Source organism: Polypterus senegalus, chromosome 8, assembly GCF_016835505.1.
Source record: "Polypterus senegalus isolate Bchr_013 chromosome 8, ASM1683550v1, whole genome shotgun sequence".
NCBI lineage: Eukaryota > Metazoa > Chordata > Cladistia > Polypteriformes > Polypteridae > Polypterus > Polypterus senegalus.
In genome coordinates, this window is record NC_053161.1 from 40,496,922 (window position 1) to 40,522,837 (window position 25,916).

Here is a 25,916-nt window from a genome sequence, read left to right on the forward strand (position 1 = left end):
GTGCTTACAATTGCAGGCAATGAAGGGTCTAAAATTGCAACTACAGATGCTTCGGATTATGGTATTGGTGCTGTTCTTGCGCAGAATCATGGTGGATTTGAGAAAACTGTTTCCTTTGCATCTCGTACATTGTCAGAATGTGAAAGACAGTACTCTACTATTGAAAAGGAGGCTCTTGCTTGCATGTGGGCCACAGAGAAATGGCGTACCTACTTGTGGGGACGTCATTTTACCTTATGCACTGACCACTGTCCATTAACCACACTATTTACTAGCAAGGGGCTTGGACGAGCAGGCATGAGAATTGCAAGGGGGTCAGCGCAACTTATGTCATTCAACTACAGTATTGAGTATAAACCTGGGCATGAAAATATCACTGCTGACTGTTTATCACGCTTGCCACTGTCTTGAGACAGTATCGGAACAAGACCCTGACTTGGAATTTGTTGATCTGGTGTCTGAAACTGCTCTGCAGTCACTGCAGCAAAGTCAACAAAGTGCTTGTGCATTGTGCCCTATTCTACAAAAGGCCAAGACTTATATTACTAAAGGATGGCCTTGTACTTTAAAAGGACTTGAATCAGATGTTATTTCAGAATTCAGACAGAGTTGGCGGTACAAAATGAACTTATTATTCGTGGCACTCATCGGGTCATTGTCCCATCACAATTACAGTCTAAGATGATTCAGCTGGCACATTCTACCCATCAAGGGATTGTACGAACGAAACAGAGACTCAGGGATTTATATTGGTGGCCTGGCATGGACTCCCAAGTGGAAGATGCTATCAAATTATGTACAACTTGCATACAGCATGATAAAACCGCTAACACAAATACAGCTCCATTACAACCAGTGCCTATCCCAAATTCAGCTTGGAACAAACTTGCTATTGATATTGTGGGGCCATTTCAAACTGCACCATATGGCTATCGCTATGCCATTATACTTATTGACTACTTCAGTAAGTGGCCAAAAGTTGCTTTTGCATCTGCTGTGACTTCGGAAACCATTATACATTTTTTGTGCACTATTTTCAGTAGGGAAGGAAATCCACTGGAAATTGTTACTGACAATGGATCTCAGTTTACGTCTTCTGACTTTGAAACATTTCTTAGTAATAGGGACATCATACACACTCGCAGTTCTGTTTTACTATCCACAAGCAAATGGTGAGAGAGAGCGTTTTAACAGGGTATTAAAGGACTGTTTGCAAATGGCAAATATTGAAGGAAAGCCTTGGAAGTCATTTGTCACTGAATTTTTAGAGACCTATCGTGCTACTGCACATGCAGTAACACAAGTCACCTGCTGAGCTCTTACATGGTCGCTGAATGATAACTAAATTAAACATTAGAGACCTGCTTCCAACTTTGCCTTTGAAGCAACATACTACTGTGGCGCAGCATGTACAACAGAAACAAGAACAAATGAAAAAATATACAGATATGCGTCGCAGAGCAAAATCACCACCTTCTTTCACTTGTGGGAGTTTTGTGCGTATTAGGAAGCCAGGCATAGTCCAAAAGGATCAATTCAAATTCGGTCGCCCTTACCAGATAATTGCTCAGAAAGGCCCTGCCACATACCTGTTGTCAGATGGCAAGATCTGGAATGCAGTTCACCTCGCTCCAGTTACAGCTGTACAATCCAGTCTGACTTCAGACACACAACCAGAGGATTCATATGTTCCAACCCGTCCAATTCAGTCGGCTGCTATTTCTACTGGTACACCTGGGCAGTCTTTTTCCAATATATGGAGAAATAGAGTGCGACAGGCTCCGGTGTGGACAAAGGACTATGTCAGATAAAGATTTACAGCATTTGGAAGCTACACGTGTTACCTTAACAGTTATAAAGGAATGGGATAGTTTAATTGATTGGTTAGTATAATGTTGAAGATTAGAGATTAGTTTTCTCATATAATGTTTTAATATTATTAATGATTGTTCTTTTTTTGTTTTTTTTTTTTCTTCAAAAGGGGGTATATGTGGGATACTGATGTAATCAGTCAGGGAGGAAAGGGGTGGAAGAGGAAAGGAAGAGTAGAGGAAGGAAGTGTGAATAAAGTTAAAGAAGAACTGACTACATTGCATGGTCCATTTATTTCAACAATATAGAACACCATTCCAAAAACAAAGTCCTTGTGACCCAACCCTTCGTGTTTGACCTGCACATTACTGGCAGTCTGGCTTTGTTTACATTGTGCTGCTTGAAAGCACAAGGGTTCTCAAATTGGTAAATAAGTAAACTGGTAAACAGTTTTTCCACCTCTTCCAGCACTTGAAGCCTCTGCCTGGTTAACGATGTAACTCCTTTTGCAATATCAGCTGCTTTAATAGATTCTTTCTGCTTTAGAATAGTCAATCATAGATTTTGACGACTTGTACTCGGCGGCAAGATCAGTAACACGAACGCCAGGCTCAAACTTTTCAATTTCTTTCTTAGATTTCAATTTTCTTCAAAACTTTCTCCTCGCCACTCTACACTTGCTTAGAAGCCATAGTTAACTGCAAAAGCACACGAAATACTGTAGAGCACAAAGAGAGTGCAGGTAAAGCACGCACGTCTGACTGAGAACAATGAACAGGGAGCGGCTCTGCTTACATACAGTAATCGGCGCGTATGAACTAGCCAGCCAGGCACGCACGCACGTGCAGGCTCTCTCTCTCAGCAGCAGGCAGGCAGGCACGCACATGCAGCACCGCCTCTCTCTCTCTCTCTCTCTCTCTCTCTCTCTCTCTCTCTCTCTCTCTCTCTCTCTCTCTCTCTCTCTCTCTCTCTCTCTCTCTCTCTCTCTCTCTCTCTCTCTCTCTCTCTCTCTCTCTCTCAGCAGACACGTCTAATCGAGAACAATGCAACACGTGTGGAAATCCTCGGCTCTCACAAACCTAAAGGGAAACTGGCGTGGTCGTGAACCAAGGCAAAAGTTTGGCAAATTTTTTGGTCGTGAACCGAGGTTCCACTGTACCTGTTATTTTTGTTTTTATATAATTTTTTTTTATTTATTTATTTTAAAAAGCATGTTTAAAACTACATAAATTACACCCCTCCCCAAACCCCCCAAACATTTTTTTGTTCATTGCAAAGTAAACTTTGAGAAGTGCTATGAAACTACCCAGACAGACGCTCAGAGCTCTGACTTGGAATTTGGCTCTGTGTATGATTATGTGCCTACACTCTTGCCAAGACTGGAAATTTCACAGAAGACTGTCCCTTTCTTTTGGTCTAACAAGAAAGTGACCACCTGTTGCAGGGTTTCCAAGACTTGACGAAAGTGTAAGTGCACCATCAAGTATTTTAGCATCGCATTATCATCTTTGATGGCCTTTTTTGGTTGGAAAAAATGTTAGTTATACTGAAATTTGTTTGGTTAAACTCAAATCTGTTAAATGCGATATCATATCAATGTTTGTCTGGACCAACAAAAAGTAAAAGTCCAATCGACTTTATTCAGTTGCCACAATGCACAAAGCACCCTCTCCTCCACTATACTCATAAATAAATCACAATAATAATCCTCCAACTCCCAGACGTGTTGCCACCCTTCCACCCAGCTCAGCTCGCCATCTGGGAGCTCCCATAGTCCTTTTATTCTCCCTGACCCAGAAGTGTTCCCAGTCCATGTGATTCAATATCACTTCCGGGTCAGGAACAAGTCTTTCACCCCGGAAGCACGTTGCTCTTCCTTTGAGGCACTTCCAGGTTATAGAGCACAAAGAAGTCTTCTGTCCTCCCTGCAGCTCCCTCTAGCGGCCCCTGTGGTACCCAGCAGGGCTGAGGATAAAAACTACAAAGTCCATTACTCCCTGCTGGTCTTCGGGGCACCTCCATACTGCAGGGAGGGCTCCATCTGGCAGCCTGGGGTATTGGCCGGGATGACAAGCCGGCCAAATACCACACAGTGTGGGAGCAGTGGTAAATACTGTAGTGATGTACTGTATTTAGATACTGAAATTTATTTAAACAGGGTTTTCTGTTCATAAAACTGCAACAGGCATTTTAGGTGTTTTGTGTCGTGTGTGTGTGTGTGTGTGTGTTTTTTCCCTTTATCTTTAAGCAATTAATGAACTTTTAGTTATGCCTAACAAAGCAAACTTGCTTCTTGGAGTAATATTTTTACATTATCTGTGATACTTGTCAGATTATAATTACTAAGACAAGGTTAATTGAGTGTCAGTTTTTTTTTTTTTTAAATTTGTATGTTCTATCCAGCAATTATTTTATGCTGTTTGGCAGCTTGGCTGGCAAAATACTCGTTTTATTATTACACTAAACCCTGGACTCTCTTTAACCCTAGGCTATGGCAATCATTAATGGCTATCTGTATGTATTTGGAGGCACAACTGGCTATATCTACAGCACAGACTTGCATAGATTGGACTTGACAACTAGAGAATGGATTCACCTCAAACCGAACAATTCTCCTGATGATCTTCCGGAAGAAAGGCAAGTAGAGTTTAGGTGTGAATCTTGTGTTTTAAGCTGAAGTACTCTACATAGACATGCATTTATTGGGTACTTTGAAAAAATTACACAAAGTTAATATACTTTGTTGTGAAATCAAGTTTCAATTTTGGACTGAGAAATTTGCTTATAATTGTTGATGAAGTTAATTGATAGATTTACCATTTACCATTTGACACATTTTCCAAACATAGTTTGTAAAAGAGGTGAGTTCCATAAATATACAGTAAAAATTATACACGAAGGTTTCCTTGTTTTGTTTGTTTTGGTTTTGTGTTTTATTCCCGTTTAATTTTAAACATTCTTTAACCCAGCTGTTTTTATGCACATCAACACGTTTTAAATCTGTGTTTTTGGAGAGATCACTCAATTTCCCTTTTTTTTTTTTTTTTTTTTTCCACAAAGTCTATGTAAAGGCTTGTGTTAATGTTTGTTCTTTTCAGTTACAATACTAATTTACTGCATTCTAAATGTGAAGCTGTGTTGGTCATAGAATATTCCCCTAATTTGATTAAATCTGTTGGGTAACAAGACAGAAAAAAATACTCTTCTAAAAATACCTTAAAATTGCAGAAATAAACCAGTACATTGAAATTGACATACTAATAAAAAAAAAAAAACCTTAACGGAGAATGTCAGAAGTTTGGGAGCAAGGGCTCCTTGATCTACTTAATTAATTAACCAAATGAGCCATAGGGTCCAAGGAAGGTATTGGTCAATGATGTATTTAAAAGTTGATTTTATTCATGGACTGAATCGTGAGTTGCAATGGGTGCTTCATATATACAATAATGCATAGGAAAAAGTCCCAAATGGCAACACCACCAACATGACATCCGATGTGCTATTTTGTTTTTTTGTTTTTTTTTGTTTTTTTTTGCTCTCGCTAACTAGGCAGTGATGTGGGTACACCACTTTGTACCTGTTTGTGTGCAACAAATTTTTGTCTATTTTCATTATTTTGCTCAAGACAAAACAAGATGAACTTAAATACAGAACACTCGCATGGGCAGTTTAACATCAAAGCATTCTGTTTTCCTGAATTGTACCAGTATCAATCACAGTAACATCTGTTTGAACTGAGCAGGAATTCAAGCAGATGCCTCAAGCTATATGGATGATTTTATCACCTCTGAAGAGATGGGCGCCAGGACTAAATTGGCTTACAACTTAGGAAAGGAAGAAATCCAGGTGCTTCAAACTATATTTGATTACTTTACAACCTGTGAACAGGAGGAGATGCTGTGGGACTAGAAATGGCCACACCAGTTTACAGCTTGAGGCAGGAAAGTTTTAGAACATCAAAAACTTTGTTGGTGAAAATGAACATACTCAAATAGATGAAATATACTGCTCAAAAAAATTAAAGGAACACTTTTTTTAATCAGAGTATAGCATCAAGTCAATGAAACTTCTGGGATATTGATTTGGTCAGTTAAGTAGCAGAGGGGGTTGTTAATCAGTTTTCAGCTGCTTTGCTGTTAATGACATTTAACAGGTGCACTAGAGGGGCAACAATGAGATGACCCCCAAAACAGGAATGGTTTAACAGGTGGAAGCCACTGACATTTTTCCCTCCTCATCTTTTCTGACTGTTTTTTTTCACTAGTTTTGCATTTCGCTATGGTCAGTGTAACTTCTGGTAGCATGAGGCGAAACCTAAACCCTACAGAGGTTGCACAGGAAATCCAACTTCTCCAGGATGGCACATCAATGTGTGTCATTGCCAGAAGGTTTGCAGTGTCTCCCAGCACTGTCTCAAGGGCATGGAGGAGATTCCAGGAGACAGGCAGTTAGTCTAGGAGAGCTGGACAGGACCATAGAAGGTCCTTAACCCATCAGCAGGACTGGTATCTGCTCCTTTGGACAAGGACAAACAGGATGAGCATTTCCAGAGCTCTACAAAATGACCTCCAGCAGGCCACTGGTGTGAATGTCTCTGACCAAACAATCAGAAACAGACTTCTTGAGGGTGGTCTGAGGGCCCAACGTCCTCTAGTGGGCCCTGTGCTCACAACCCAGCGCAGTGGAGCTCGATCGGCATTTACCATAGAATACCAGAATTGTCAGGTCCACCAATGGTACCCTGTGTTTTCACAGATGAGAGCAGGTTCACCCTGAGCACATGTGACAGACGTTGAAGGGTCTGCAGAAGCCATGGAGAATGTTATGCTGTCTGTAACATCATTCAGCATGACCAGTTTGGTGGTGGGTCAGTGATGGTCTGGGGAGGCATATCCATGGAGGGACACACAGACTTCTACAAGCTAGACAAAGACACCTTGACTGCCATTAGGCATCAGGATGAAATCCTTGGACCCATTGTCAGACCCTACGCTGGTGCAGTAGGTCCTGGTTTCCTCCTAATGCACGACAATGCCCTGCCTCATGTGGCAAGAGTATGCAGGCAGTACCTGGAGGATGAAGGAATTGAAACAATTGAATGGCCTTCACGATCCCCTGACTTAAACCCAATAGAACATCTGTGGGACATTATGTTTCGGTCCATTAGGCGCCGCCAGGTTGCTCCTCAGACTGTACAACAGCTCAGGGATGCCCTCGTACAGATCTGGGAGGAAATGCCACAAGACACCATCCGTCGTCTAATTAGGAGCATGCCCCGACGTTGTCAAGCATGCATACAAGCTCGTGGGGCCACACAAGATACTGAAAAGCCTTTTCAGTATCTTAAGTTTTTGAAAAAATGGACTAGCCTGCCACATCTTCATTTCACTCTGATTTTAGGGTGTCTACACAATTGAGCCTTCTGTAGGCAGAAAACTTTTATTTCCATTAAAAGACTTGGCATCCTTTTGTTCCTAAGACATTGCCCTGTCGTTATTTGTATAGATATCCAACTTCATATTGAGATCTGATGTATCTGTGTTTCTTTAAAGTGTTCCTTTAATTTTTGTGAGCAATGTAGTTTGAGCAGATTCATTCATCATATTGACAGTCAGCCAATCAGGTATATGTAACAATTACATGTTATGAAACCCCTATGGAATTTTAAAATAAATATGACGGACTAAACAACAAAACGACAGACCAACATCCAAATAAGACAGAGCAGTGGTGTCAGAAGAGGAGAAGACATAGCCATGTCAGGATCATCAGCTAAAGGATTCCATGAATATCAATTTATTAAATTGATGCCACCCTGGGACATTAAGCTTTGACATCCTTTCTTTTCATAAGCCATTTTCTAAAGACTATATACAGTATATCTAGACTTTGCTATCATTTTCTATTATTCCTTGTTCTATATAGTAGTATTATTCATGTAATAAATACCTTGCTGCTTTTAACTTTATATACTTTATATCTAGAGTGATTGAGGTGATAAGGTATATATTAAAGAGCACCTGGAGCAGTCAGAAGTTTGCCATATCCTCTGATTTGCAAGGTTTATTAAGGCTGAGGGTGAAAGCGCCACCCAGTAGTAGGGAACATTACATAAATAAGGCATTCTTGGTTGATAAATGGGCAATAGCTAAGGATGTTAAGCCTTTCTATGATTAAATAATATTTCTAGAGACCAAAGTAATATGGTCTGAGATTTAAAACCCTGCATGTTTGCGCCAATAAAAAGTGTCACTTACAATGCTAAGAGTGACAAGTTGTGTGTGCTATTCATAAACTCTAATGTTTAAATCACACAAGTGCCTTAATTAGCTGTGTATGTGTCATTCATAAGGCATTGGTGGTGGTAGGGTTTGTGTGTATTTTCCTAAGATGCAAAGTAGACCAACCCGGTAACAAACCTGATGAGTACACATCAGAGAGAGTCAATTTTGAAAATGCACACAGAAAGCATATGGGAGACACTGAAGTCTACTGCAGTAAGGTGTTTATGGTCTGATGTGACTAAAATTGAGCATTTTGGATGTCGGGCTAAGCTCCATGTTTGGATGTAATCCAAACATTGCACATGACCTCATCCCCACTATGAAGCAAGCATGCTAGCGGTGTTGGTATCTGGCTGTGGGTATGCTTCTCTGCAGCAATCCCTGGAAGCCTTGTTAGGATAGAGCAGCAAAATATAGAGAAATCCTGGAGAAAAACCTGATGGAGTCTGGAAGAAACCTCCTTTTTGGAAGATGTGTTTTCAGGCATGATTTTCTTGCTTTTGAAATGCAGTGATAACCTTGAATTAAGAATGGAAATCCTGAAAAGTTTTATTTTACCTCTTTATTTTCAATAAAATTTTAGGCTACCCTCAGAATCGGCTGAAATTTTAAAGTTAACTGGGTTAGATTTGGGGTTGAGGATGAGTTTCCAAAATTCATTTCATGTCTCATTTACGACAAGACGACAAAATTTTAAAATGCACTTATATAGAAAATTAAAAACCATCACAAAGGGATAAAAACCAGCATGGAGAATATTTTGATTTTCTAATGTACTATACACATTTTGAATGAAAAACAACAAACTGGCAATATGAATCTTGGTTAAAAGCCTTGTATCCACACCTCATGACTCCCCATGAGTGATCTGCTATACTGAAACTCTCAGAAAAATGTAGTGAATGCTGCTGAGCGGTCTACTCGTAAATTAGGGTTAAAGTTAGGTGGTGAGGTCACTTAGCTCTTCAAAAGAGCATGTTTCTATACCCTAATTTACTAATCTGCTGCTTCCACTTATCAAGATGGAAACGGAATATGGCAAGCTGGCAGTCAAAATCTACTTTTAAGACAATAACTTATTGTTCAGACCGGCTGCAATTGAAACTTAAATTCTTCTCACAGTGCTGCCCTTTATTAAAGGTATTGTAGCAAACTCCCCTTTTTGTTAGATGAAGAGTCCTCACACACAAAATATCTCCTACTCTTAGGTTCTGTCGGTTGCCGTTCCTGATTATTTTTTTCCTAAGCCTTAATTTGGAGTTTCCAGGTGAAATGTACTTTTGTGAATTTTTGTTATGAAAGTAATCGCCCAATCAATCTTTTCATCAATAACAAAAATAATATATATTTTTAAACAACAATAAATCCCTATAAACAATTCCTATAACCACTATATCTATACAAACCCCTTGAACACTCTATTACCCAGAATTCGGCGCAGCAGTAAAGAAAGCAAAAAAAGCCAGAAGGAAAAAATGAAAAAGAAGAAATATCCTATTTCTAAACACCCCACATATCTTCTCAACTACATAGATCTATATTAAACATGTATCTAAATACCCAACGGATGCATACATATAATTCACCCCCAATGTACCCCAGTCCCTTTTATATTAACTTTTGTTCAAAAGTTTATCTTCACTCGGCCAGGGAAAAACTACAGTAGCACAAGCGACCAATTTTGAGGTGATGTCGCTGAGACTTTTTACTGAACTTCTAGATAACGAGGAGATCTCACCGGCTTAGTGTCGGTTCTTTTTGAGGAGGGATGAAAATCCGTCACACCCGGGAGTCCTCCGCGCTAGCGTTCGTCCATGGCTGACGCCCGCTTCATTATAGCCAAGACAAGACATGAACTCCGAAAGTTCCTTTAGGTTTAAAGGAAAACCTATCCGTGCACCCAACAGTCCTTAATCCAGAGTCTGTCTTGAATGGTTTACTGCTTGCAGCTCCTTGTTATATGCCTTCCCAGCTCCTTTCCTCTAGTTCACCTTCTACTCCTCGTTTCTTCTTGGGGGGTTTTTTTTTTTTTCCCCCCCATACGCGCCTTTTTAAAGTCAGTTAACCTTTATGTCACACCAACGTACCGTATGGCAAGGACCCACTGGCGTAGTTTGGCCCCCAACTCCCCTTAAAGAGATATCCCCAGTAAGTTATTTTCTAGGCCCCTCTGAAAGAAGCAAGAGGCAGATCCAGTTAAAAAGCACACAAAAAACATATGTGACAACCGTTACAGTATGGTGACGACCTATTATTGAATATCCAAAAAACTGTCAATACTTTTCTGGTCAGTTTGCTGATCTACATTTTTTTTTATTACGTCAGAAAGAAGAATTTATTACTTTGAATCAGAGAGAAATAATAGAGCCTTATATAATACTCCACAATTTTATGCTGTCTTTAAAGAGTGATCGGAATGATAAGTAAAACATTAAGTGCTAATTACTTATTTGGCCTGACACATTTCATGTTTATAAATTTTGTGCTGCACAATAAAACAAAATCCTGTTCCTTTCATTAATTGTAGAATGTGTTTTGTGAATTTTTTTTTTGTCTTCAAGGTTTGAGTGTACAGGTTTTGGAAAAGAGGAGTACTGCACTACTCTTATGCCGTTTTTAGTGGTATCTATCAGATCACTTTGCTTGGTTATTGTACATATGGAACAGCCCCTCCCATTTCTACTGCTTTTACTTATTACTAACACTTACTGTTTAAGCTTTTTCATTTTGGAAATCTGAGGTTGGGCACTAAAGCTGTATACCCTTCCCTTTCTCCAGGTACAGACATGAAATTGCTCATGATGGACAGCGAATATACATCTTGGGTGGAGGAACTTCTTGGACTTCATATCCTTTAGATAAGGTAGTTTATGAAATTGATTATATTTAATGGACACTGCTACACTATTTTTTTTTTTAAATATACTTGGAGAGCAAGTTAATGTAAATAGCCAATTGGTAACTATTAAGGAAAGCCTTGGGAAGATTGACATTGGCCAATCCTAAACTTTTATCACCATGAAGCACTTAAGAAGAAAATGTATATGGTTTTTAAAAGTAATGTCTGTTTTAATGAAAATGGCTTACAGAGTAAGACTTGCAAGGTTCATTATAATGTAGCTTTATAAGGTAGCAGCAGCACAATTAGAATTACAAAGAAGCAATGCGGAGTATAATCTAATTGGAAAAATTCATCTGGTCATTTTAGCTTGACTGAGTTCCACTTGTCTCTTTGTTTAAAAATACAAAACACACTTAATCTTCTGTGTGTTTTCTTGCAGTCGTCAAAGCTTCCATAAAATGTGAGTTAGTAGTGGGTCTTCCTTGTTTTGGTGTTACAATTCCGCAAGTACAAGTAACTGCTAGCAGTCTTCACTAAGTTGCCTATATGATAAGAACACAACACTTAAAGAATAAAACAGTAAGCACTACACTTTCAAAGTCCAGAATCTGGGAGGCTGCAGAGGTTAATAATAATTTTTATATTGAGTACATTACTAAATATTAAAATATGAGTTCTAGAAGTTGTTTTAAAATGGCAAAAAATCTAAAAATAGTAGACAAAGACTGATGCTCTGAGATATTTAGTTTATAAAATTCTATAATGCAGCAGTATTTTTTGATTTAAAGGTAAATTTATTTCTTGCTGTTTCAGAATGTAATTTATTTTATATTCATCAGTTCTGTGATAAATATGTATATGTGTATGTATACTGTATAGGAATTTTATTCCATTTAGTACACGGTCCGTTTTTTTCTTTCTATCTAGATACATGCCTACAATTTAGAAACAAATTCATGGGAAGAAATAACAACAAAACCTCATGAGAAAATTGGTATGTGCTTTTTTTCTACTTCCCTGAGAATAGGAGAGTCAAACCATAAATATGTGTGCGTAGGACCTCTTTGTTGATTAACTGTTTTAGTAATTGGGTGCTTTTTTAATTTTTGGGGTAAGGGTCTTTTACAAAATGTGCATAACATAAAATTATAGTGTGTAGCTGTTTTCTTGTACATTTTATTTTAATATGAAATTTTGACGTATAATGATATACAGGTGAACCATGGCAAACGCAGTACTACTTACTGGAAAGACCTCCTCCTACTCCTTTTACCACTCTGAATCCCTGAGAGGCAAAACGAACGAAACAAACACGCAAGAAAGAAATGAATAAAACTCGCACAACTAAACAAGAACAAAATGAATAACATGCTTGAATACTCTGCGGATTTATGGCTCACTATAGAATGGGGGCAGTTCTCTACAGAAGATATTGGGATGGAGGTGATGTGGAGTGGGATTCCCTGAGTTTGCTGGATCAGACATATATTTATTGTAAAAAAAAGAAAAAAGAAAATCACACATTATTTTTGACTAGGCCAAACCGGTTTAGCCTGTAGTGGAAAGAAAGTGTGATTGCAAGCCAAACTAGATTATACTAGGACAAATCAGTTTGTCCTGGGAGCTCTACATTGATTTCTGGATTCATCCTATCATGCTTTGGACAGACTGCTTTGGCCTAGTCTAAACTATTTTTTTCCTAATCAAATTGTGTTTGGCCAGTAACTTATTTTTAAAAATGTATTTTTAGTTTGAATCCTGGACCTTAAAATAGTTTATTCCTAAACTTACGATTCCTACCAGGAATCATCATCATCATCGGAGGAAAATGATTAAACTGGCAGGAACCCAAGGTTCTATATAGCTAATAAGGAAGGTTGGAGCGGTGGATGGGGGGTGAGTCACTGTCCTACACCCGAGAGAAGAGTCCAAAGGCTTAAAAAGAACCAATTTTATTACTATCAAAACAGTAAGTCAGGGTATTTCTTCAAACAGGAACTACCACTTCAATACACACAGACCCCGCACACAAGCAGAAATGGGGCCAGGTCAGTGGCTGGTTTATAACGTTTCCTGAATCACCTATTGAGCAACAGACATGTTATACAGGTAGTTGCTTTGGTGGTGCTGCAAGCCTGTGGTTGCATTAGCAAATGACGAGCAATCCTCGACAGACATGTCAATTGCGGTTCGGCGTGCAGCACTGTTGGGGAGGGTCTCAAAAGAATTCAGAAAATTCATATGTATTTAAAAATGGTATTCACATTATCATATACACTGTTGGATATCAGCTGCATTTATGGTGCAGGTCACACAATTTTCCACTGCTGATTGACAAAATTGCGTATATACTTGCTGTCTTCACTCTGCTTGTGTTTCATGTGGTACCACAGTCGCCATTCGCTTGATGCTTTAGCCCCAAATAATGCCTTCTTTAATCAAGTGTGAAAACGCTACATAAACAATGTTATGTTATTTCAGAATATAAAGAGAACATTTGTGTTGCCCAATAAAAGAAACATTGGTACAATGCAAATACAGTTTTATGCCTAGTTGCTTCTGCCCCATGATATAAGGTCTAATAAGTCCTGCAGTTACTTGGGTGATTTCACACTTTTTATTATTAACTTAAAATTGAGGATGGTGTATATACTTATTCATTCTCCATGAATGTTCTTGTAGACTTTTTTGCTTTCTTTACCCATGTTAGGCCAACTCGTCTGGGAATCTGCAAGTAGTTATTTAAATTATGTAAGTCCACAAAAGCCAAGCAAGCATGGAGCTTTTTTAAACATTCAGTTGTTTCAGACTTTAAATTTGTGTTACGACAGAACATGTACTGAATTTGTGATGCTAAAATACATCTAACCATTAGAACTATTTTGTTCTCCTATCCTAAGATCCTCTGTTGGTAACAATAAATGGTTGCATGTTATTTTTTATGGAACAGCTTCACCACAACTGTAATTTACTGTATATTCACACATTTTTGTTTGTGTGGGGAGTATCCACAAGTAGTATTTCAATCTCTGCTTAGGTCATGACTGGCTGCAGCTGATGAAACTTTGCTTTTCCCTTCGATTTAAAATTTACAGAATAATAGATTTTCCTGTGTGTCTCCGCCCTGGCATCTTGAGTCAGTGAGTACTGTTGACACCACAATCGGTCCAATTCAGCTTCTGTGCATAGTTTCCTATAGCTGAACAGATTTGTTTGTTAGATTACACATTCTTAAGTAAAGATGTGTACACTTTTTTTTTTTTTTTTTAAATTAAGTTCTTTGATTAGAAATTCTGTTAGTAATTTTGTGTTTTAAAGGCTGGAAGGAGTCTTTAATGTTGTGACTCCAATTCTGCAAAAATATAGGTTATCTGTATATACCGTACTACCTTTTAATCTCATCCCAGTGTCTTAATACAAGTGCCTTGACAGTAAGCACCTTCTCAAATTATGTATTTGTTTACATGTTATCCAATGGGCGGGTTTATGGTTTTCTGTGATTCTCAGTAGCACAAATTCTCAACTTTATTAGAAATTACAAAGCACTGTTTTGTCTCTATTGAGAACCTTACCCCCGCTGAGAAATTTGGCGAAACACAGACTTAATCATGGCATTTGTAAAGCAAAACCCTAGAGCCTGAATGTGTTCTGGTCAGTTCAGATCAATCATTTTCCAGTTTTAATATGAGAACATCTTTTTGAAATGAAACTAAAAGCCCTGCTATCAAGCAGTACAAACTACACAGAAGCTTGTTTTGATTTATATATAGATAGATAGATAGATAGATAGAGATAGATATACATACACACAGATGTATAATTACATACACAGTATATGCTAAAATTGTATACTATTAAAGATCCTGAACACATTGGAAATAGTTAGTGTAGTAAAACACCATGCATAGCTAGCTGCCTGAAGTGCTAGAGTGGCTGCCCATGTCCTAATCCAGGACAAGTTCCTGCCTTGAGCCTTGGACTACTAGGCTTTGATTCCTTTTTTAGTCACTTTATATTGGAAAGTAATACCATAAAAATAAGTTTTGGCCCTTGATGTCAAGCTTTGAATGGGTCACTTTTGTAGTCTAAACCTTTTGTGCATTAGCTCCTGTAATGCAAAACATTTGCTAAAATTATTCATGTGGACTTATCCTTTTTACAGTACATGCTGATGGCTTTTTTTTTTTTTTTAAAGAGACCCTTTTAGGGAAACTAAATATTTGTCCAAAACAGTGAAATTTAAGTTTTTAGTGCCATTTCAGATAATGGGTTTAACTTGCAATATGTCTGATAAAAGAACTCCATTCCCTAAGCAGTTATTAAATACACATTCTTTATGATCTAATGTTTACTAATTAATCTAACATGCACATATGGAGTGCGGTTTCACACTGATATTGGCCTATCAACCATGATCCATAACAAATCGTTAAATGTACACAAACACAGTCCAAAAACACTGGTTAGTTTACCAGATAATGAAGCTGTAACATGAATAATCCTGATGTACAGTTTGCCAGAAAAATAATATTAAGAGGAATGTCTGGTGATGTTTTGATGTGGGGAGGACTCTGTAAAATGTTCTCTAAAGCACCCAAACCATACCAACATTAATGTTAAGGAAGCAAAATCTAGGAAGAAGCTGCAATCTGAATGGATAATGAAGTAATCCAGTATCAGGAGAAGAATTGGTGCAACTTCAAAGTCTGAACAGAAAAAGCCACATCCCTTTCAAACAGGCATCCTCTTAAATCTTCACGGGCATCTTCAGTCCAGCCAAAGCATGTATTATGACGCTACTTGTTTAGCAAATACTACCTGGTGGTAGCACCTTTTAAGTTGATGCTGGAGTTTTTTTAAAAAAAAAAAAAAAATCTCCCTTTTTGACATGTCTTCCCAAGAAAATTGTATCATTAGGTTTAAATTTATTTTTTTTAACCCAAGTTTAGAGTGTAAAGTTCTTCAAGAACTAAAAATTGTTTGAAGTTCCAGTTTTATTTTCTAGTTTTACTTGGACAGTCTTATAAATTCAAGAACTGATTTTAATTTATTTGGTTTTTATTAATAGGTTTTCCAGCAGCAAGAAGATGTCACAGTAGTGTCCAGATAGGAAATGGTAAGTGCCATTTTATTATGGTACTTTATATCAACTTTTTTTTTGTTTAAGCAATATAAATTATGCCACTTTTCTCAGTTTTTAATTTTTTTTTTTTTTTAATAGATGTGTTTATATGCGGCGGTTATAATGGGGAACAAATACTGGGAGACCTTTGGAAGATAAGTTTGCAAACATTTCAGTGGACAAAGCTACCAGCAGTTATGCCTGAACCTGCATATTTTCACTGTGCAGCTGTAACACCTGTAAGTATAGAAATAAAAAAAGACATTAAAATGTGAAAATTTTCCTATTTTGTATTTTTATTGTTGCTCTGCCTTTTGAAACACATGTGGAACACAAATATAAGAGAGTTGGTTTGATTTTTAGCATTACTACCCCTTATCGGTGACTTTTTTGAACCGTACCAGTTTTATTCCAGTTATTATTTGGGTTAATGTTTATTTTCAGCCTGGAAGCAACTCCACATTTAAACCATTTGTCAATAACTTAACAGATATAAGGAAATTCACCCAAAAGAAGTATCAGTTATTTATTGAATTTTAGAAGCTTTACATCATATTTGACCCAAACCAAATTCCACCACCCTAAAGCTTCCAAAGTTAGTGTTTTTGAAACCGCATCTATCCTAAGTAAGCATGAAAGCATCACATGTGCCTTGTTGTGTGTTTAATGCAACACTGCAGTTTGTGCTGCTGTGTTTATTGAGTAAAAAATGAATCCAACATCTTCTTTATGGGTGTCCAAGTTGAGTGCATGCGTGAGCAGGAAACCGCACTTTGCAGTCTGCACAACTGCCTCATGGAGTCTTCAGGGTTAGGGTTAGTAGCTTTCAATGAGAGAAAGAAGTAGCTTTTTCAAGTTCTCATCCAGTCACAGAAACAAAGATTTTTTTTTTTTTTTCTTTAATATAAAGTGTTTTTAGGCTTCCAGGATCAACATGTGCATCCTGCTCAGCATATCGGTAATATGTTTTGATGTGTGGTCCTGAATTTGTAAATCTATAAGCGACTGTGCTTAAGCCACTACTGTAAGGTGACATGAGGGGCATATGTACAGTATAGTAAGTATTCAGACAGTTGGTTCAGATGTGTTTATAGCCTCTGATAACGTAGTATTGTGAATGAACTATCAACTGCAGTGCATGCCGTAAAGTCAGCAGGATTTTGAAGGTCACAGAGCTCTGCTGCTGATTTGGCAAAAGGCTGGACAATACTCCACTGCCAACTGCTGAAGAACAGTTTAAATATTGTCGTTGTGTCTAATTCCTTTGTGACTCTGTCAAAGCAGTGTAACATCTGTGCAGAAACCTTAACTTGTACAACACTCCAGGTTTACTTTTTTTTTTTTTTTTTACTTTTTGGCAAGAAGTTTCTAATATAGTGTAGAAAGCATTTTCTCTGCCTTTTTGTATTTAATTAATTTTTTTTTCTCTTCTCCTGCCACACAGGCTGGTTGTATGTATGTCCATGGTGGAGTAGTTAACATTCATGAAAACAAGAGAACTGGTTCACTGTTTAAAATCTGGCTGGTCGTGCCCAGTTTGTTAGAACTTTGCTGGGAGCAGCTTCTGAAGTCTTTCCCCCAGCTTGTACAGCTGTCCACAGTGCAGCTCCTTAACCTCGGTCTCACACAAGAACTAATTGAGAGATTGAAATAAAGGTTTTGGACTGCTTTATAATAACTATACATTTGCAGCAAGGATAGACTTAACAGCAGTGGACTGGAAGAAGCTCGTGGCCCCCCGTCTCTCCTCTTTCGGAAAGATGACGAGTTCTGAGCCTTACTCTACAGAAACATCAGATGCCTTTGTTTTTATTTTTTGCACTTCTGCATTAATTGTGATCCCAATGGAAACCGCCTGCCTGTAACCCTCGCATACAACTCCTCATCTCCTACTCAAGTTTTGTTTACTGTGAAACACAAGGTAGCCAGCATTGATGAAGACTACACCGTCAAGTTGGGGTGCTTTTCTCTTTTCTTTTATTCCTTGTTTCATGTTTACATTAAGTTTTACTTCTGTTTTCCCAAGTAGAAATATTGCCGGTTTTAAAGATGACTTTGGTGACACTGGATGAAAAAACTGCTTTTATTTTAACAACTTTCTTTTTTTTTTTTTTTAATTTGAAAATGAATTCTAGGAATAATATCTACATACTGTACAAAATATGGATTGTCAAATTGTAGGAAAAAAAGACCTGAAATATTTGACCTGGTAATAAGTCTTCCTAATTTGTTTTTTGATAATTATTTATTTTTTGGGATACAGTGGCACTCCTACACTCACTACATTTCTCTTCCCCCAAAATTTCACTTGTTTTAACTTTTAGCACCTTGTTTCACTTAATTGAAGGAGTCCTATCTAAGCAAAATGTGGTGGCCAACAGGCTTTGTTGCATTGCTACGAATGTAAGTGCTGTGCACAGTCTAACACACTGAATTCCATACATCCGACTGAAACACAAGGCCCATCTGCAGTAAATGTTCTGGTCTTTTGTTTTGCTGCCTTCAGGTATTTGGTTTGTTTCATTTTCTGCACAAACTGCTGTCAAGTTGATGTTTCCCAACAGTCTCAGCTCTTCACTGTGATTTATGGTGCTTTTTCCATACAGCCATTATTTAGAAGTAGCAAGGATGTAATAAATCCTGTTTTACTTGACCATAGATTTCTAAACTGTGAAAATTTTATTTCTTATTTATGAGTAATTTTCCATCAAACAAAATACACTTTTAATAGTTTAAAATTGATTTGTAGCAGGACATTTCTTCCCACCTGTATGACACTTTAGTGCCTTGTATGGTTTAAGATTAATATGAATCTTCTTTACAGTAATTATTTATAGTCTGAAGAAATTACTGTCTGACAGGTAACTGATGAACATGAAATAGAAATATAAGCTGGACTTGTATATTTTTGTTTTTAACTTATTTTATTATCTATGATTTCAATATTTTAGTTTGTCTGCCCTAAAATATACTTTCATTTTTAACTAAAGAACCTAAGGCTTTTCAGTTCATGGTTTCTGTTAATGCCAGAGTACTTTTTATGAACTGTTTTTTTTTTTTTATTCTTGAAACAATCTTCAGATCTTTCATGGCATATCAGCTTAAGGTATTGTAAAGTTGAAGAAGACACAGCAGTTTTGTATCGGCTACAACACCCACATTTACCTTGGAATAGCTACACACACGTGGCATACATTAGACAATGGACTATCAAAAAAAACAAAACAGCAACGAGACGTTGGTTTTGCATACAAACCCATATACCTTCTTTCTTAAAACCAGAATGTTGAGTAATAAGGTAATTTTTCTTTTAATTGCATGGATAATTAATGTCCAGACATGCATGTTTACTTTAACTTGATGCCTTTTTAAACTGAAACATTTGGCAGTAAATCCTTGCTGTATTCTGTATAGTTTCAAGGCAATCATTAATTGTATGTGTTTGTAAATTACTTTTTTTTATTGTTTTCTTTGACAGATCAATAAAGTTATTATAATTAACAGATCTCATTTTATCTGAATGCCTTAAGAATTTCATAACGTATAAAATTGACATGTTCATGTTTATCTTCCATACTTGGTCTGACAGTGTTGGACACCTCCTTGTAAGAAGAGCTAACATACACAATTTTATGGCTCTTGTATATTCTTCTATATACTCAGATGCATAAAAAAAAAAAAAAAAGTGTGTCGCAAGTTTTAGAACCCCTTTGATTTTTCCTCCTATTTAATCAGTTGAAATGAGGCAAAATAGTGAAAAACAGTGAACTGTTACAGGCTTAAATTTAAAGTTTAGGTTAACAAAAACTGAAAAGGAAATTTCAGAATATTACAAATGGGCCTTTTTCATGGAACAACTAATAGGTTACAATCTACAGATGTTATGCAGCAATTAAAATAAGTCTTGAAAGTTGAAGCAAACGATTTGTGCAGGCATCTCAGCTTCTGCTGATTACTTCAAAACCTTCTGTCTGTCTTAAAGCAGAGCTGGGCCAGACTTGGTATCTCATGCTGTGAAGTTCCACTTTATATTGGCCTTTGCTGTCTCTTGGACGAGTGTCAGCATCAAACTAACACTATTCTTGTTGCATTTTTAGACACTGTCCGGTCTGTTGTGTCAGAGTTTGCCACCTTCTTCTGCACCTTACTCCATCCTCTGTGCCAATGCCCTTTTTTGTCCTAAATTTGGAAACTGTTGTAAGGCTGTATGTTAGTCATTCGAGGTGTGTACATAAAAAAAAAAACATTGAAATGTCATTCAGTAGTTTTTTACTTGTGGTTTTTAACAAACTGAAATCCTGAACATTGGAGATAACCGCATTCTGTAGTGATCTATTTAAAAACCACCTCCAGTGTAAGATTCACTCTGCTGCGGAGTGTTTGCATGCGGAGTTTCATGATGAGGTCTGGGGGTGAGATGTGGCAATGAAGTGAAACACAGCTGGTGTTTTAAAAGTGGCTGGATTGCACAAAAAGGCGCTTTTTTTTTTTTTTTTTAAACTTTTAACAAGTTACAGGATTGTGCACAAATACAATATCTCTAGTTATTGCTTATTCTTGGCTCAAAAAAAATGGACGTACAGTACTTGGTAAATCCTACAGCTTTTATTTTTATGTTTGAATTTGTGGCCTCTGAACCCCATAGTATCAAACTTTAAGGACATACATGATGAATTTTAAAACTATAAATTAAAAATGCTTTAGTTCATGTAGCAAATTACTACATCCCATTACTATGAAGGGGGGAAAAAAAACACCCTGTTTTGTGGCCTGTACTGCAGTTGAGTGCGAGGCATACTGTAGCTGTATGTATGGCTTCATAAATTGCTAGGTGTGTGTGTGAGAACTGCCCACTACAGTATTCCTATTAGAGCACGTGTATCCCTCCCAAAGATCAGGAGGTGAAGTTGGGATTGAAAAAGGTAACATCCAGGTCTTTAACTGTTTTTACAGTAGTGATTTGTTTACATCTTCATGAAAATGTTTCAGTATAGTTCAGTTATTCCCTATTCATTGGGTACAGAAAGTATTCAGACCCCCTTCAATTTTTCACTCTGTTATATTGCAGCCATTTGCTAAAATCATTTAAATTATTTTTTCCCTCATTAATGTACACACAGCACCCCATATTGACAGACAAAAAAAAGAATTTTTGAAATTGTTGCAGATTTATTAAAAAAGAAAAACTGAAATATCATATGGTCCTAAGTATTCAGACCCTTAGCTCAAAAGGGTGCCTCTACTAAATACTGAGCAAATACAGCCATGAGTCGTCTTGGGAAAGATGCAACAAGTTTTTCACACCTGGATTTGGGGATCCTCTGCCATTCCTCCTTGAAGATCCTCTCCAGTTCTGTCAGGTTGGATGGTAAACGTTGGTGGACAGCCATTTGTAGGTCACTCCAGAGATGCTCAATTGGTTTTAAGTCCGGGCTCTGGCTGGGCCATTCAAGAACAGTCACAGAGTTGTTGTGAAGCCACTCCTTCGTTATTTTAGCTGTGTGCTTAGGCTCATTGTCTTATTGGAAGGTAAACCTTCGGCCCAGTCTGAGGTCCTTAGTACTCTGGAGAAGGTTTTTGTCCAGGATATCCATGTGCTTGGCCACATTCATCTTTCCCTCGATTGCAACCAGTCGTCCTGTCCCTGCAGCTGAAAAACACCCCCACAGCATGATGCTGCCACCGCCATGCTTCACTGTGGGGACTGTATTAGACAAGTGATAAGCAGTGCCTGGTTGTCTCCACATATACCGCTTAGAATTAAGGCCAAAAAGTTCTATCTTGGTCTCATCAGACCAGAGAATCTTATTTCTCAATCAGAGTCCTTCAGGTGTCTTTTAGCAAACTCCATGCAGGCTGTCATGTGTCTTGCACTGAGGAGAGGCTTCCGACAGGCCACTCTGCCATAAAGCCCTGACTGGTGGAGGGCTGCAGTGATGGTTGACTTTCTACAACTTTCTCCCATCTCCTGACTGCATCTCTGGAGCTCAGCCAAAGTGATCTTTGGGTTCTTCTTTACCTCTCTCACCAAGGCTCTTTTCCCCCGGTAGCTCAGCTTGGCCGGACGGCCAGCTCTAGGAAGGGTTCTGGTCGTCCCAAACGTCTTCCATTTAAGGATTATGGAGGCCACTGTGCTCTTGGGAACCTTAAGTGCAGCAGAAATTTTTTTGTAACCTTGGCCAGATCTGTGCCTTGCCACAATTCTGTCTCTGAGCTCTTCAGGCAGTTCCTTTGACCTCATGATTCTCATTTGCTCTGACATGCATTGTGAGCTGTAAGGTCTTATATAGACAGGTGTGTGGCTTTCCTAATCAAGTCCAATCAGTATAATCAAACACAGCTGGACTCAAATGAAGGTGATCTCAAGTATTATCAGAAGAAATGGAAAGCACCTGAGTTAAATACAGTCCCGATCAAAAGTTTAAGACCACTTGAAAAATGGCAAAAAAATCATATTTTGCATGGTTGGATCTTAACAAGGTTCCAAGTAGAGCTTCAACATGCAACAAAAATAAATGGGAGTGAGACAAAACATTTTTTGAGCGTTCAATTAATTGAAAATAACGATTAAATTGAAACAAGCTGTTTTACATCTGATCAAGATTTTAGGACCACAGGCCTTTTAAAGGCCAAATCTGTGCAAAGATGTGGATTCATTGTCATTTTCTGTCAGGTAGTCACACGTTCTGATGGCAAAGGCAAAAAAACTCTCCTTTTTTTTTTTTTTGAACGTGGTCGGTTTGTTGAACTGCATAAGCAGGGTCTTTCACATCGCGCCATCGCTGCTGAGGTGGGACGCAATAAGACAGTCATTTGGAATTAAATGATCCTGAGGGTTATGGAACAAAAAAGTCAAGTGGAAGACCCAAAAAAATTTCACCAGCACTGAGCCGGAGGATCCAATTGGCTGTCCGTCAAGACACTGGATGATCCTCAACCCAAATTAAGGCCATTACTGGTGCTGACTGCAGCCCCATAACCATCAGACGGCATCTGAGACCGAAGGGCTTCAAAAACAAAAAACGTCTCCTTGAACGCCACAGAACTGCTCGTTTGGACTTTGCAAGAGAGCACCAAACATGGGACATTCAAAGGTGGAAGAACGTTTTATTCTCTGATTCTCTGAAAAAATGTAACCTTGATGGTTTCCAACGTTGCTGGCATGACCAGCAGATCCCACCTGAGATGTTTTCTACGCGCCACAGTGGAGGGGGTGCCATAATGGTCTGGGGTGCTTTTTCCTTCAGTGGAACAATGGAGCTGCAGGAAGTGCAGGGGCGTCAAATGGCCGCTGGCTATGTCCAGATGTTGCAGAGAGCATTCCTCATGACTGAGGGCCCTCGTCTGGGCTTTTCAACAGGCAATGCTACAGTACACAATGCCCGCAGGACAAGGGACTTCTTCCAGGAGAATAACATCACTCTTTTGGCCCATCCTGCTTGTTCCCCTGATCTAAATCCAATTGAGAACCTTTGGGGATGGATGGCAAGGGAAGTTTACAAAAATGGACAACAGTTCCAGACAGTAGATGCCCTTCGTGCGGCCGTCTTCACCACTTGGAGAAATGTTCCCACTCACCTCATGGAAATGCTTGCATCAAGCATGCCGCAACGAATTTTTGAAGTGATCAACAATAACGGTGGAGCTACTCAGTACTGAGTTCATGTTTGGAAATTTGATTTCTGTATTTTTTTATGGGTTTTTTTGGAGGTGTGGTCCTAAACTTTTGATCAGCTGTAAAACAGCCTGTTTCAGTTTAATTGTTGTTTTCATTAAATTGCACACTCAAAAGTTTTGTCTCGCTCCCATTTCTTCTTGTTGCATGTTGAAGCTCTACTTGGAACCTTGTTAAGATCCAACCATGCAAAATATGATTTTTTTTGCCATTTTTCAAGTGGTCTTAAACTTTTGATCAGGACTGTATATGAGTGTCACAGCAAAGAGTCTGAATACTTCGGACCATGTGATATTTCAGTTTTTCTTTTTTAATAAATCTGCAACAATATCAAATTTTTTTTTTGTCTGTCAATATGGGGTGCTGTGTGTACATTAATGAGGAAAAAATTAACTTAAATGATTTTAGCAAATGGCTGCAATATAACAAAGAGTGAAAAATTGAAGGGGATCTGAATACTTTCCGTACCCACTGTATATTTCAGAAATACATTATGCACTGTCTAAAAGTATATTAGGACTTTTAATAAGAGAATGTATTCACCTTCTTTATACAGTATACAAATTACCCATATGCATAATTTATAAATTGCTATCAGTCTGGCCTGATGCTATAGTGTGTGAAAAGAGTGAAGAGAATAAGCCTGCCATCATGCCATCTCATCCCACGCTGCTACACACCTCAGTAAATGACAACACTGTTGTGACCCTGAGAAGAACCAGCAGCTCTTATTTAGAAAATCTAGGCATGGCAGCATGTATCTTGGGCAACATTTTTTTTTTTTTTTTGCAGGCTGCTTCAAGAGCTGGCATAGCAAAGTAGTCCTTTATCCTCCCTCATTAACTCCTTTGCCTTCATTTTAATTGGCTAGCTCTTTTACACGGCAAACCCTCTGGTTTTTTTTTTTTCCTTTTAATTTGCAGCAAAAACAATGAGATACAAAATGAGCCACTATATCACCCTGTGTCCATCATACAATATCTGAAAGTGAATGTCTCAGTAATGTTGATCTGCTCAGGTCCACAAAAAAGTTTGATACTCTTCATAGAATGAAGAAAATCGACTGAACTGCTGATCTGACTGCTGTCAGAATGAGGGTACAATTGTGATAGCACAAGCCATGGAATTTAATAATGGGTTTAACTAATGAGGAATTTGCATCTAATGAAGAAACTGATTGGAATGAAATTGAGTTTGAGGCATCTACTTTGCTGGCTCACTTCACATCTCGGTTGTGTTTGGATGTTAAGGGGGAAAAAAAAAGCAATTCACAGGAAGTCCAATTCGGAGCAAAAACTGGTCACAAATCAAGAAAAGGGTTAGAATGAAAACCTGCACCCACAATAGTGCTCCAGGGGCCTCACGTATAAGGCCGTGCGTTGAACTCTCACTATAACATGGCGTAAGCACAAAAGTGGGAATGTTCTTGCGCACAGAAAAAATCCAGACGCAGGAATAAATCCTGGTCAACGTGAAAAGTAACGCCCCAACTCCCCCCAGAATTACACCTCTTTGAATATGCAAATCAATATAAATAGTCCCTAAGCTCAGCCTTCTGTGGAAAGACAATGGCAAAACCATGGGGGAAAATAGAATTTCAGCGAATACCAAGTGTACTATTTGTTGGTTTAAACAGTGGTATAAACAACAAAAGAAAGTTGATCGAGTGTCAGAGAAACTTGAAAGTTAAAGTTCACAAAGTTGCACAGTGCCGGAAATAAAAAAAAAAAAAAGTCACTGTGAAAAGGTGAGTTGTAGCCCACCGTCTGAGTGTCATATGAAAGCTTATTAGGGTTCAGAGAAAAAAAAAAAGGCAGAAAATGTGAACTTTAATCTCGAAATTTCCACTTTAATCACGTAGTTTATCTTGTCATTAAAGTAGAACATCATAAACTTAATCTTAAAATCATTTAATTTACTAGTTTCTCAAAATTACATCGTAATTAAAGTAGCACGTTAAATGCTTTGTTTTGTATTTGATCTTCTACTCGTATGTGATCTATGTGTGTGAATCACTACTTGCTTCTTAAACCGGCTCTCTTCCTCCAACTGTTCACAGAATCCATTACATTCGTGATATTACAGCTCTCTGAATAACTAGAATACTGAGATGTATACGTGATATCTTTTTCATGATGATAGGAGTTAAAGCATGTTATGAAACATGGGAACACAGCAGCA

The 25,916-nt window shown here is 38.1% G+C and overlaps 1 protein-coding gene across 2 annotated transcripts in view; it reads left to right on the forward strand.

The window, feature by feature from the left end:
* klhdc10 (kelch domain containing 10) overlaps positions 1-18,362 on the forward strand; it is an 84,686-nt gene extending 66,324 nt beyond the window's left edge. For both annotated transcript variants that reach the window (XM_039760996.1, XM_039760997.1), the window contains 6 exons: positions 4,301-4,449; positions 10,875-10,959; positions 11,866-11,932; positions 16,007-16,054; positions 16,160-16,299; positions 17,505-18,362. In XM_039760996.1, coding sequence (XP_039616930.1) covers positions 4,301-4,449; positions 10,875-10,959; positions 11,866-11,932; positions 16,007-16,054; positions 16,160-16,299; positions 17,505-17,714 — 699 coding nt within the window. In that variant the 3' untranslated portion in view covers positions 17,715-18,362. The remainder of the gene's footprint in view (positions 1-4,300; positions 4,450-10,874; positions 10,960-11,865; positions 11,933-16,006; positions 16,055-16,159; positions 16,300-17,504) is intronic.
* The last annotated feature ends 7,554 nt before the right edge of the window (positions 18,363-25,916 follow it).